Raw genomic sequence first — 13,490 nt, forward strand, 5'->3', positions numbered from 1 at the left:
AAAAGTGGGAAAGCTGACTCAACCTACGGGCAGAATTACTGTAGGTACTCATAAATCTTAGAACCATGAAGTGTAATCTGCATATGCTTGCAAGAAAAAGTACAACATAATTAATTACATTTCCACCTCACCTTCACGGCTTCGGGCCATTATTATTAGTTGGCAGATTACATTAACCATTTCTTGAAGTAGGGCAGGGCATTTTTTCAACATAAACTGCTGATCTGCAAAACAAGAGAAAACCTGAAACGAATCATTCTACTTTTACAATTATAACATCTTTATCATCTACAGTCCAAGACTAATACTAAATTTAAGTTGTCCCACAAATATTTCACACGACCTAATAAGAATTTTGCAGGCTGAAGTTTCTCCTAAGCAGCACTGTCAAAAATCAGTCAGAAAATTCTAGCTCAGATATGATGTTTCAAATTTTTAATATTACAAGTGTTGTGCTTTGTAAGTTAACTCCCTTGTTTGGAGGGAATAGTCTTAAACTTAATTCTAATCTTACTATATTTAAGAACCTTAACAATTTTCTTCTTGTATACCTAAGTTTCTGTAACTATGAATAAGTCCAAAGACTAAGATTGATAGTGAATGTCAATTCTATGCAGAAAGAAGAGAGGGGATGATAAAGAGGAGAAGGAAAAGGAACGAGACAGAGTCATTTTTACCGCACCTAATAGTTAACTGTTAAGATCATCCATGGGGTTGGTACTCAACCTAAAAAAATATTTGTTCCCTGTTTCTTAGATAACTGGTAAAAAGGGAGATGGTTTTATATCTGTACAGAACATTAGAATTACCAGTTAACTTGCAACTCCAATAACAATGCCTAAATAGAGATCCTTCATTCCATCTTAAGTATCCTATCTTATCATCAACCACTGATCATCAATTGGCCTTGTTTTCAAAGGCATTTGATTATATTATTGGCTTAAAAATGGCAGAGGAGGAGCTTCATTCAGAAAGAACATTTATTCCTGAAGGATAATAACTTTCTTTGAAAACTTCAAATGAAATCATGCAAGTAAAAAAAAAAAATGACAAATTCATGGTATTCCTGGAAACACCACTGTCCCAATCCACTACTTTTATTTATTTTTATTTTTTTTATGTTTATTCTCTCCCTGAGAGAGAGAAAGAGAGAGAGAGAGAGAGCAAGAGCGGGGAAGGGTCAGAGAGAGAGGGAGACACAGAATCCAAAGTAGGCTCTAGACTCTGAGCTGTCAGCACAGAGCCTGACATGGGGCTTGAACTCATGAACCACAAGATCATGACCTGAGCCAAAGTTGGATGCTTAACCGACTGAGTCACCCAAGTGCCCCACTGCTTCTCTTTTAAATAGATAGGTGGCTGCAAATACCTAGGAAGCTTTAAATAAAGATTAAACACTTAATCAGCAACCACAGCTGGAAGTGGTGGTGGTAGTTGTGGAGCTGACTGAGGTATTGATTATGAAATCCATTTTTTCTTCCCCCCAAAAGCTTATAAAATCTTTTTAAAAAGTCACTAGGAATTTTTGTATAATCTGCAACTGACTAAACATTTTTCAGAGTATTCTCTCACCTTGAAATACTAAATTTTAACATTTGCCAAAATATCGGACTTAGACCTTCAAAATATCTGTGAAGTAATTATGTAGCATAAAGATTTCTTTTTAAAAGATCCTTGAGCAATTATTTGATTGAGCAAAAAAGAACAGCAACAAAAACATTGCACCATGAAGTCTAATTAAATCCGTTGCTTTTGTACCATTAAAACCGTGCAGATATTAGAATCATAAATACCTTCTTCAAGGGTCTCAGGAATTTTCATTCTAGCAAGATGAGACAGTAAAAGAACTCTGGCTTTCAGGCTATATGGGCAGGTAAGTGGAGGCTCATTCTTCTTTAAATTAATGCTGCCAATTTCTCTGATTAGCTAGAGTAAATAAAATAATTATTAAAAATATCTATATACTGAAAAGCATTAACTTTAATACCTAAATGCTTATTATATCAAGGAATTTAGGAGACAGGTCTAACCTGAGGTATTAGAATATTATCTGTTGGTCTGCTTGTGGCATCTTTGTTATACTGAGGATCAAATTCAGAGGCTCCAGCCAAAACCATGATAAGACCTAAGAAAACAAAAGAAATATAAAGGTAAACAAATAAACTTGCTCATCTATTAATTTCCTCTCCTAGGATACTTTATTAATGTAGAGTGAGGCAGTTTTCCAATTGCGCAAAAAGCTAAAAATCATCTGAACTCCAATACTAAGTATTCATTTCTCCAACAAAAAAAAAACATTTCACTTTTTTAAAAGTGTACAGTATTACTTATCACAAGTGAATAGAAACATACATTAAGGGCCCCAAAGCAACTGGATGCATTAAAATCACTTCAAATAGCATCTGTTTCTAGATTTAAGCATGTGTTCCACAATAACTTTCTACAGAGTAATTATTAAGTATCCCATACGATGTTAATAACTATTATGTGAACAAAGGGGGCTCTATGGTTAAACAAGACTGAGAAACAATGAGTTAAAAGAGTTTTAGGTTTCTTCACTTGATGACTTCTCAGAACCTTATGTAAACTGAAATACTCTATAATTTTTTTTTTAATTTTTTTTTCCAACGTTTATTTATGAACGGGGGAGGGGAAGAGAGACAGGGAGACACAGAATCGGAAACGGGCTCCAGGCTCTGAGCCATCAGCCCAGAGCCTGACGCGGGGCTCGAACTCACGGACCGCGAGATCGTAACCTGGCTGAAGTCGGACGATTAACCGACTGCGCCACCCAGGCGCCCCTGAAATACTCTATAATTTACAGAAATTTTTATCATGGAACCCTGAAGGGTTTGCGGGACATGTTCTTTGAAATACACATGATTTGCAGCTACATACACTATGAGCATTACTTGTTAGTCTATACAAGCTCCTTATTTTTTTAAATATTTTTTTTTAAATTTACTTATTTTGAGAACAAGAGAGCAGAGAGAGAGGGAGAAAGAGAAAATCCCAAACAAGCTCCACACTGTCAGCACAGAGCCCAGTGCAGGGCTCGAACTCAGGAACCATGAGATCACGACCTCAGCTGAAATCAAGAGTCAGAGCCTTAGCCAACTGTGAATCACCCAGGTGTCCCTATTCAAGCTTATTAATGACCGCCACTATAGTCACCTATAGTCATCAATCTCACCTTCCAGCAGAAAATACATACCATGTGCGCTCACTAAAAGCAGGACAATGTAGAGCTTAAGGGCACAGACCCTGGAGTTTTCACTCCCTAACTAAATGATGCAGGACAATATTCTTCACCTTTCTATGGGTCTCAGTTTCTCCCAATGTGCCTGACACACAGTAAGCACAGTAATATGTGTAAGCTACCGCTATCAAATGTTTTCATGAAAACAACTATTCCTGAGACAACTATGTAAACGATACCAACACTAAAGTAGCCAAGGATATATAATCAAGCCCACCAGCTAAAAAATGCTTTTCTGATAGTACTGTATAAGGCTAAGTACCACACTCAGGAATAAAACAGAATCAAGTTCACTGATGCAAAAAACACGTTAAAAGACATTATAAACATGAAACATTTTCATAAGGGGCTAAGTTTCCATATTAATATTTCAATCCAACATAAGGAAGAATGACATGTGTGCATAAGGGAGAGTAACTCACTCATTCCTCAGAAATAAAAGATCTGCTCACTTCTCAGAAATAAAAAATCTGTTCACACAGTCACATGACCCTGAGGAGTCTCTTTCTCATTACCAAAAAAATTAGTTAAATTGGCAAATCCAAAGTACAGACAACTCCATTTAGGTTTTGGAACAAAAATGTATTCTCCAGTGAGACACAATTTAAAACTTTAAAACGTGTATCATCTCTTTTTTTTCCCAGAGGAAGAGAAGCAGGGCTTGTCTATGACAGGTCTATGATTTCTGCAGAGCAAAGATTCTGAAAGGCAACAAACACTACATACTCCAAGGATAAAATTTACAGTGTTAGCTTTATGGAATCAAAGAAAGTATCTTAAATGGAACTTTTTTTTTGCTAAAAAGAAATTCTGAAATAAGACTCTGGGAATGAAATATCCTGACAGTTTTCTTTCAGCACGCCCAAGACCTGACTTATTTTACTGAGATTAATACAGTGTAATGTACCGATTTAAGGCTTGGGAACCAGACTGCTTGAGTTCGATCCTGACTCTACCACTTAATATTTCCTTAAGCTCAGTTTCCCCATCTATCAAATGTGCTTAAAAACAGTAAAGATTAAATGAGTTAATATCTACATAATCCATAGTAATGTCAGGCATACAACAAATACTCAAGAAATATTAGCTAGTATTATTACAAAGTTAACCCACATGAAGCTTTACCATAAAATTTGTAGGGTAAAAAACATATATAGCTGAGTAAATGGAAATAATAGAAATACATGTGATAAAGGGTACCAGCTACTTTCCTCCAGCTTTAGTTATATGAACTGAGTATAAAACTGTGAATTAAAAGGTTTCCAGTGGAGTATGTATCAACTCCAAATAAATGACTCAGAAAATAATCTACTAACACAGATACTTAAATTTACTCACGTTTCATATCCATATTTCGGGTTTTATAAACAAAGTATGTATAAATCTGTGTTGTGCGTATTAGAATCTGGTCTCCACTATAGCGTATTGAGCGATACCACCAAGAGCCCTAAAACACAAATAAAATTAAACAATAAATAAAGCATCAAAACCACAATAAATATTAAGTCTAATGCAGAATATGTTACGGTCAAATTTCCTAAGCGTTCATAAAACCAGTAACAATACCTGAGCTTTAGAACAAATGCCTTTGTTACTTATTTCAAATTATTTAGCAAGTATTTATACTGCCCAACACCTAAACACCAACCCACCTCACTACATATACATGATTAAACCATTTAAGTTTCAGCCAGAAACTGAACACAAAACAGAAACGAAACAACCCATCACTATAAAAGCAACAAGCTGGTTCCTGACACGCAGTATGGATTCAATAAATATTTGATAAGTAAGTGCAGGACAATTTTACAGTTGATATACTACGTTCATTCACATGACTCCATACAGCTGGATCCTCACATAATAAACCTATGAAGAAGGCAAGACAGGTTAATTATTAGTCTCACTATGGGACTCAGGAACTGTAAGATCAGAAAGAAAACCACCAGTCACAAAAGTAACAGTAAAATCATAAACTTTATGGTATTTCCATATTGACATATTATGCAACTGTTTTTAAAATGAGGTGTATCTCCAACATAGGAAGCAAAAGAAGTCACAGAATGATAGAAAGACCACATTTTTTTAAAAGTGTGTATGTAAACATAATCCATAGAAAAATATCTGAAAGGGAGAACACCAAACTTAGCAGTGATTATCTCTAACAAAGAAATGAAGTTGAGGGAGACGGTAAAGGAAAACATTCCAAACTCTACATATACCTGTATTATTTCACTTATATGTAACTTTTGTATGGGAGGAGATATACTTTCACATACTTAAATGATATCACCTTTAGAAAACCTTTAAAGTATAGATGAATAGAAGATTCTTAAAATTCAAGGATCAATGGATTATATTCTAATACAAATTATAGGAGGCTCCAAAGCATGCCACCAATTCCCTTTCCCAAAAAAAGTTAATAAAAAGAGCTAGCACTTACCACAACAACTGGAAGGATAACCATGAATGCCAATCCATATACAAGTAAAACCTAGAATTGAAGAGAAAAAAAATTATGGCTTTCACAGGTAAATTATAAAAACATCCATGAACACTTACCTTGAGGCTTGCATGGGGGAGGCACTAACAAAAGCACTCTTCAGGGAGCGTGGGTGGCTCAGTCAGTTAAGCATTTGACTCTTGATTTTGGCTGAGGTCATGATTTCAGTTACTGAGTTCAAGCCCCACATCGGGCTCTGTGCTGACAGCACGTAGCCTGTTTGGGATTCTGTCTCCCTCCCTCTCTACCCCTCCCCCATTTGCTAGCTCTTAAAAGAAAAATGAACTCCTAAAAACAAAAAAAAGCACTCCTCTTATATTATTTCATTTAATTCTTACTTCATTTTCAAATTTTATGAGAAAGCTACCGTTATTATTTTTCTTCTGCAAATAGAAAACCTGCAGCACACATAGGTTACAGGACTTGTCCTAGGTCACACAGCTAGTAAGTGGATTGGAATCCAGGCATTTCAATTCTAAAACTTACGCTCTTATCCAATATAACAAGTCACCTTTTAATTTGCTCTGTAAATAATACCAGCAAAACAGCTTTTATAAATTATATTTTCCTTCCAGTCAGATACTTATAGCTCTACACGTTAGTAAGTAGTTAGTGCCTTGGAAATAAATGATAGAATCCTGGTTCCTTATCAAGGAGCAACTTCATAATGTTCTATTTACAAGTAATTTCTGTCTATTGGTCTTAGATTTTTCTCCTACTGCTTGATTCTAAATGTGGTAGCTAACTATCCTCTTCTCCAGTATTCCCACAGTAATCCTAAGCATGACAGACACACTTACACACAGAAAGCATACATCCCTAAGATAACAAATGTTTGTCAGCCATAAAATAACATTAAATAGCCATTTTCAAAACAAATTACAGACTATATGAATGTTTTTATTGCTTCAAAGATAGCTCCTAATCATTTTTAAGATATGTGAAATAGGGAAACATCTATTCCTGAACAGTAAGTTAATTCCTGATGTTTCAGAGTTGTAAAATCTATCACCAAATAAAAGTCTGATACCCTACTGCCTCCCTAAGTACCATATGGAATATATATCATTAATTTAACATATATTAACATTAATTTCACCTGGGTAAATGTGAAATGAAGGATATTAACATTAATTTCACCTGGGTAAATGTGAAATGAAGGATAATTTAAATTTTGAGCACTACTTAGGATAGATACCATATAAAACCACAGTTCCCCAAACCAAGGATAAGACCCAACCTGAAACTACCTCCAAAAGAAATCACCACAGCTTTAAGGTTTTAAAACAACATTTAGAACACACTGCCCTTCCTCTGAAGAAAAACAAGCAAAAAAAATCCACACCGCCCCAAACAACAACCTAATAATGGGAAATAATTCTTTTCTTTATTATATAAAAAGTTTTCATAATACACAATTAAATTAAAGACAGCATAACAGTACTTTGATATAGCTCTCTATAGTACTAAGATATATCTAGCACATTATAATGTGTCCTATTTACATGTACTCACCAAAATTGAGTTTTTCTGGTCAACTATCCAAGCTGGCAGGGCAATTCCAAAGCTTGTGGCTAAAATAGGAAGAGTATTTCTGAAGAATCTGCACTTCCAATTTTATTTATTTATATTTCAAAATTCTGCACCCCAACCCTTCCCCCCGCCAAAAAAAAATCTTTCAGAAAGATTATATTATGTGTGTTCCCATTACAGAAAAGTCGACAGATTTTTCCAGAAGTGGGGGCAGGGGGGACTCGACCAAAGTATATGAATTCCTTCTTAGGAAATCTAAATTTTTTTTATACGTCATTATGTAAACACTATGAATATATGATAAAATGTTTAAAGTCAATAAAGAAAAACAGATTGTTTTCATCCAATTTTTATCAACTGCTAATTGGAAATGAATGACAATGATCACTCTTCTCATCAGACCAATCTGAGTTCTATCTTTCCAACTGGCTGCTAGAAAGAAAAATAAAAATTAGCTAAAGGAAACTCAATTTACGTATCTATTTAACTCCTTGAGGTTATAATTTTCCTATTCACAAACTAAGAATCAAATATTCCTTTCAATCTATTAATATTTTCACTTAAATACACAAACACACACACACACTATACCACTAGTAATTTTTGATTATTATTTACCACACCTTGAGGGCCATCTGGATTTCCAAACTCTTCCCAGTTCTTCCGGGACTCTTCATCAGTTAAACTAGCATTAAGAACAAAATTGCAAAATTAGAAAACCGCATCTGGAAAGTACTCACATATACAAACTCTATTAATGAACCAACTCATTTCTTATAGATATTAATTTCAGGAAATCAAGAAAAGTCTCTCTGAAATCAGATAAAAATAAAGGAATTCTACATTAAAGAAAATGCTAACTATTGAGACTTTAGAGAAATTCCTGGTTGGCCTGTGGGTTCTGAAATTTTGCCAGTTCAAGTTGGAAGATAAAACTTTACAAATTTTCTAAGCAAGCAGGGAGGATTACAGGGACTTTTTTCTTATATCCTTATACATTTTCCAAAATTTCTTCAATGAGCTTTGCTTATACTTTAATACTATATACCTACTTATAAACCCACTACAAATTAATAATAATCATCCCTCCAAAACTGGTACCACATTCTCAAAAGAAAAAAATGAACACCTGGAAAATTCCAATGCTACAGAAAAGGTCATTTTGCATTGTGCTGAGGTCACAATTTTCTCCTAAAACAACTGTCAGGACTAGGGAAAAACCTGCTGAAACAACGTTTTTTTAATCCAGCAATATAAAAGTGACAGAGTGATTTAAAAAAAAAAATTTTTTTTAATGTTTATTTACTTTTTGAGAGAGAGAGAGAGAGAGAGAGAGAGAGAGAGAGAGAGAGAGCGCATGAACTGCGAAGGGGCAAAGAGAGAGGGAGACACAAAATCCAAAGCAGGCTCCAGGCTCTGAGCTGGTGGCACAGAGCCCAACACAGGGCTCAAACTCCCAAACCATGAGATCATGACCTGAGCCAAAGTCAGACATTTAACCAACTGAGTCACCCAGGCGCCCCCAGAGTGATTTTTTTAACACCTAAAAAGAAATATAACCCTTGACCTGGGCAGTGGTCCAAGGCACAGAATGAGAGTGGTTTTATTTCAGATCCCAAGATAGATGTTAAAAAAAAAACACCGAAAGAAATTTTCAATTCCTTCAAAAACTTTACGTTGTTAAGGAGACAAGGCAGACACACACAAAAATGACCAGTAAGATCGTAAGAAAGGCATTTTTGAAGTCCATGTGGCAAAAGATTATGTTTATGTCCAAATCTAATTTTAACAGTATTTCTATTTCCCAGAACATATGCACATAGGATACAATGTAGTTTTCTATTCAACAAAGCTCCACAGTAAGAGACAGAATGCAGAAGTACCTTTAAAAAAACAGCAACAATTTTCAAAGAGTTCAAATTTTTTTCACCTAAACCATAATTTCTATCTTTTATTATGATTTTTTTTTAATTTTTTTTTTCAACATTTATTTATTTTTGGGACAGAGAGAGACAGAGCATGAACGGGGGAGGGGCAGAGAGAGAGGGAGACACAGAATCGGAAACAGGCTCCAGGCTCTGAGCCATCAGCCCAGAGCCCGACGCGGGGCTCGAACTCACGGACCGCGAGATCGTGACCTGGTTGAAGTCGGACGCTTAACCGACTGCGCCACCCAGGCGCCCCATATTATTATTTTTTTTTAGGTAAGCTCTACACCCAATGTATGGGCTTGAACCCATAACCCTGAGATCAGGAGCTGTATGTTCTACCAAATGAGCCAGCCGGGTGCCCCCCTATTTTTATTTTTTTAAACTGAAGTATAGTTGACACACAATGTTACATTAGTTTCAGGTATACAAGATAGTGATCTGACAAGTTTATACTTTATGCTATGCTCACCACTAACATAGCTACCATCTGTCACTACACCAATGCTATTATAATACCATTGACTATATTCTCTATGTTGTACCTTTTATTCCTTCTATAGACTTATTCTTAGACTATTATCTATAAACTTATTCTTTCTATAAGTCTGTATCTCCCACTCCCCTTCACCCATTTTGCCCATTCTTCCATCCCATTCCCCTCTGGCAACCTGTTTGTTCTCTATATTAATGGGTCTGTTTCTGCCTTTTGGTTATTCCTTTGCTTTGTTTTTTAAGTCCCACATATAAGTGAAATCATATGATATCTGCCTTTCTCTGCCTTATTTCAGTTAGCATACTACCCTCTAGATCCAGGTCCATCCATGTTGTCACAAATGGCAAGATCACATTCCTTTTTATAGCTGAATAATATTCCATTGTATAAATGAATACCACATCTTCATCCATTCATCTATCAATGGATACTGAGTTGCTTCTATACCTCAGCTCTTATAAATAATACTGCAATAAACATAGGAGTGCATGTATCTTTCTGAATGAATGTCTTTGCTTTCTATGGGTAAAAACCCAGTAATGGAATTACTGGATGATATGGTATTTCTACTTTTACTTTTTTGAGGATGCTCCATACCAGTTTCTGTAGTGGCTGTACCAATAAACATTCCTACCAACAGTGCACAAGGATTTCTTTTTCTTCACATCCTCGCCAATACTTGTTATTTCTTGTCTTTTTTATCTTAGCCATTTTGACAGGTCTAAGGCATTACCTCATTGTGGTTCTGATTCGCATCTGCCTGATGACTAGTACTGCTGAGCATATTTTCATGCATCAGTTGACCATCTATATGTATTCCTTGGGAAAGTATCTATTAAGGTCTTTTGCCCATTTTTTAAAAATCATATTGTTGGGTTTTTTGGTGTTGAGTTGCTAAGTTCTTTATATATTTTGGATATTATTAACCCCTTATTGAAGATATCATTTGCAAATATCTTCTCTCATTCAATAGGGTGCCTTTTTGTTGGTTTCCTCTGCTGTGCAAAAGCTTTTTATTTTGGTGTAGTCCCAACAGTTCATTTTTGCTTGTCTCCCTTGCCTTATGATTTTAATATTATTTTTTTCTAAGTAAGTTCCATGTCCAATGTGGGGCTTCAGCTCATGACCATGAAAGCAAGAGTTGAATGCTCTGAGCCAGCCAGGTGCCCCTGCCTTATGATCTTCATCTAGAAAGACTGCTATGGTGGATGTCCAAGAAATTAGTGCCTATGTTCTTCTAGGTGTTTTACGGTTTCAGATCTCATAATTACGTCTTTTATCTATTCTGAGTTTATTTTTGTGTATGAAGTAAGAAAGTGGTCCAGTTCCATTCTCTTGCATGTAACTGTCTAGTTTTCCCAGCACCATTTACTGAAATGACTGTCTCTCCCCAGAGTATATTCTTGCCTCCTTTGTCATACATTAAATGGCCATATAAACACAGGTTTATTTCTGGGCTCTCTGTTTTGTTCCATTAATCTATGTTTCTATTTTTGGGCCACTCCTATACAGTTTAATTACTACAGCTCTGTAGCATAGCTTAAATCTGGAATTGTTATACCTCCAGCTTTGTTCTTTCTCAAGATTGCTTTGGCTATTCAGGGTCTTTTGTGGTTCCATACAAATTTCAGAATTATTTGTTCTAGTTCTGTTGGTATTTTGATAGGGATTGCATGGAATCTGTAGATTGCTTTGGGTAATACAGACATTTTAACAATATTAATTCTTCCAACCCATGAGCATAAAATATCCTTCCATTTGGTTGTGTCATCTTTAATTTCTTTCATCAGTATTTTATAGTTTCCAGAGTATAGATTTTTCACCTCCTTAAATTTATTTCCAAGTATTTTATTCTTTTTGATATAATTGTAAATGGAACCGTTTTCTTAAATTCTCTTTCTGCCACTTCATTATTAGTGTGTAAAAATGCAACTGATTTCTAGGTACTAATTTTGTATCCTGCAACTTTACTGAAGTCATTTATTACTTTTAATAGCTTTTTAGAGATCTTTAGGGTTTTCTTTTTTCTTTTCTTTAATTTTTTTTTAAATTTTTTTAACGTTTATTTTTAAGAGAGAGAGAGAGAGAGAGAGAGAGAGAGAGAGAGGGACTGCCAGTGGGGGAGGGGCAGAGAGAGACAGACAGACAGGCAGACAGACAGACACAGAATCCGAAGCAGGCCCCAGGCTCTGAGCTGTCAGCACAGTGCCCGACACGGAGCATGAACCCATGAGCTGTGAGATCATGACCTGAGCCTAAGTCAGACGCTCAACCAACTAAGCCACCCAGGCACCCCTTTTTAATGTTTATTTTTGAGAAGTAGAGAGACAGAGTGCAAGCAGGGGAAAGACAGAGAATTAGAGAGGGAGACACAGAATCCCAAGCAGGCTCCAGGCTCTGAGTTGTCAGCACAGAGCCCAACATGGGGCTTGAACTTGGGAACAGCAAGATCATGACCTGAGCCAAAGTCACTTAACCAACTGAGCCACCCTAGGGTTTTCTATGTACAGTATCATGCCATGTACAGATGATGACAATTTAACTTCTTCCTTACCAACATGGATGTCTTTTACTTCTTTTTCTTTTCTGATTGCTGTGTCTAGCACTTCTAGTACTATGTTGAATAAACATGGTGACAGTGGACATCCTAGTCTTATTCCTGCTCAGTTTTTCACCTTTGACTTTGACGTTAGCTCTGTGTTTTTCATATATAGCTTTTATTATGTTGAGGTACATTCCCTCTAAATCTACTTTGAGAATTTTATCATAAACATATGAATTTTGTGAAATACTTTTTCTACATCTATTGAAATAAACATCTGATTTTTATTCTTCATTCTGTTAATGTGGTGTATCATACTGACTGATTTTGCAGATACTGAGCCATTCTTGCACCAGAATAAATTCTACTTGATTGTGATGAATGATCTTTTTAATGTACTGTTGAAGGTGATTTGGTAATACCTTGTTGAGAATTTTTATATCTATGTTCAACAGGGATTGCAAATATTTTTAAACTTCTCTGGTCATTTAAGAAAACAAGTATGTTGACATCCTCAGTCCCTTTTTAACCATAACTCCACTTACGCTATTTGACCAAGGCCAGAGTAAAATAAAGAAGCCAACAAAAAGCACTATCAGAGAGACTGCAACTTCAGAAGGAGGGGTGAGTATGGTAGCTCTGTTTTGCTAAGGGAGGGATGTTTCTCAAAAAATTTTGCCCTGGTTTCCCTGTACAACTGCCCACTCACTTAGGACTTCAGCTATTCGCCCTTCTAACCAGAATTTTTTCCCAAACATAACTCTATCCCCTCTACTTTTCTGACGATAGCAACATAATAAACTGCTGTTTTCCAAACAATGCCCTCAAATTTCACAAAATAAAGCACAGTTCACATCATAGAAGCACTTGATTTTTTCAAACTGCACACACAGCTGATTACAATTCCATTAACTCATTCATTAAGCTGACTTGTACAACTGGTGTGAGACACGCACCATGTTCAATATTCAAATTAAAGAAATCATCAACTTTTTAAAAAGTTGTTAGAAAGCAACTAACTTTTGGATAGTTATTAGTGCTTCAGTAAAATACCACTTCTAAGACTTAAAGTACTTAAAAGTTATGTAATTTTAGTATAATTCATATATAATGAGCTTAAACAAGACCAATGATATTAACAGAACTTTCAAAAATTCAATGAGTATAAGGTTTCCTAAACATGATTATATATCTTAATTTTGGAGGTAGGAGGCTGTGTCATAGATTCT

The 13,490-nt window shown here is 35.5% G+C and overlaps 1 protein-coding gene across 1 annotated transcript in view; it reads right to left on the bottom strand.

The window, feature by feature from the left end:
- SEC63 (SEC63 homolog, protein translocation regulator) overlaps positions 1-13,490 on the bottom strand; it is a 77,502-nt gene that overhangs the window by 38,341 nt on the left and 25,671 nt on the right. Inside the window, exons 5-11 of the mRNA XM_047859413.1 lie at positions 7,919-7,980; positions 7,278-7,336; positions 5,703-5,753; positions 4,598-4,706; positions 2,031-2,125; positions 1,794-1,926; positions 132-224 (exon numbers count right to left, since the gene is read on the bottom strand). Coding sequence (XP_047715369.1) covers positions 132-224; positions 1,794-1,926; positions 2,031-2,125; positions 4,598-4,706; positions 5,703-5,753; positions 7,278-7,336; positions 7,919-7,980 — 602 coding nt within the window. The remainder of the gene's footprint in view (positions 1-131; positions 225-1,793; positions 1,927-2,030; positions 2,126-4,597; positions 4,707-5,702; positions 5,754-7,277; positions 7,337-7,918; positions 7,981-13,490) is intronic.

The sequence above is a fragment of the Prionailurus viverrinus genome, chromosome B2 (genome assembly GCF_022837055.1).
Source record: "Prionailurus viverrinus isolate Anna chromosome B2, UM_Priviv_1.0, whole genome shotgun sequence".
NCBI classification, from domain to species: Eukaryota; Metazoa; Chordata; class Mammalia; order Carnivora; family Felidae; genus Prionailurus; species Prionailurus viverrinus.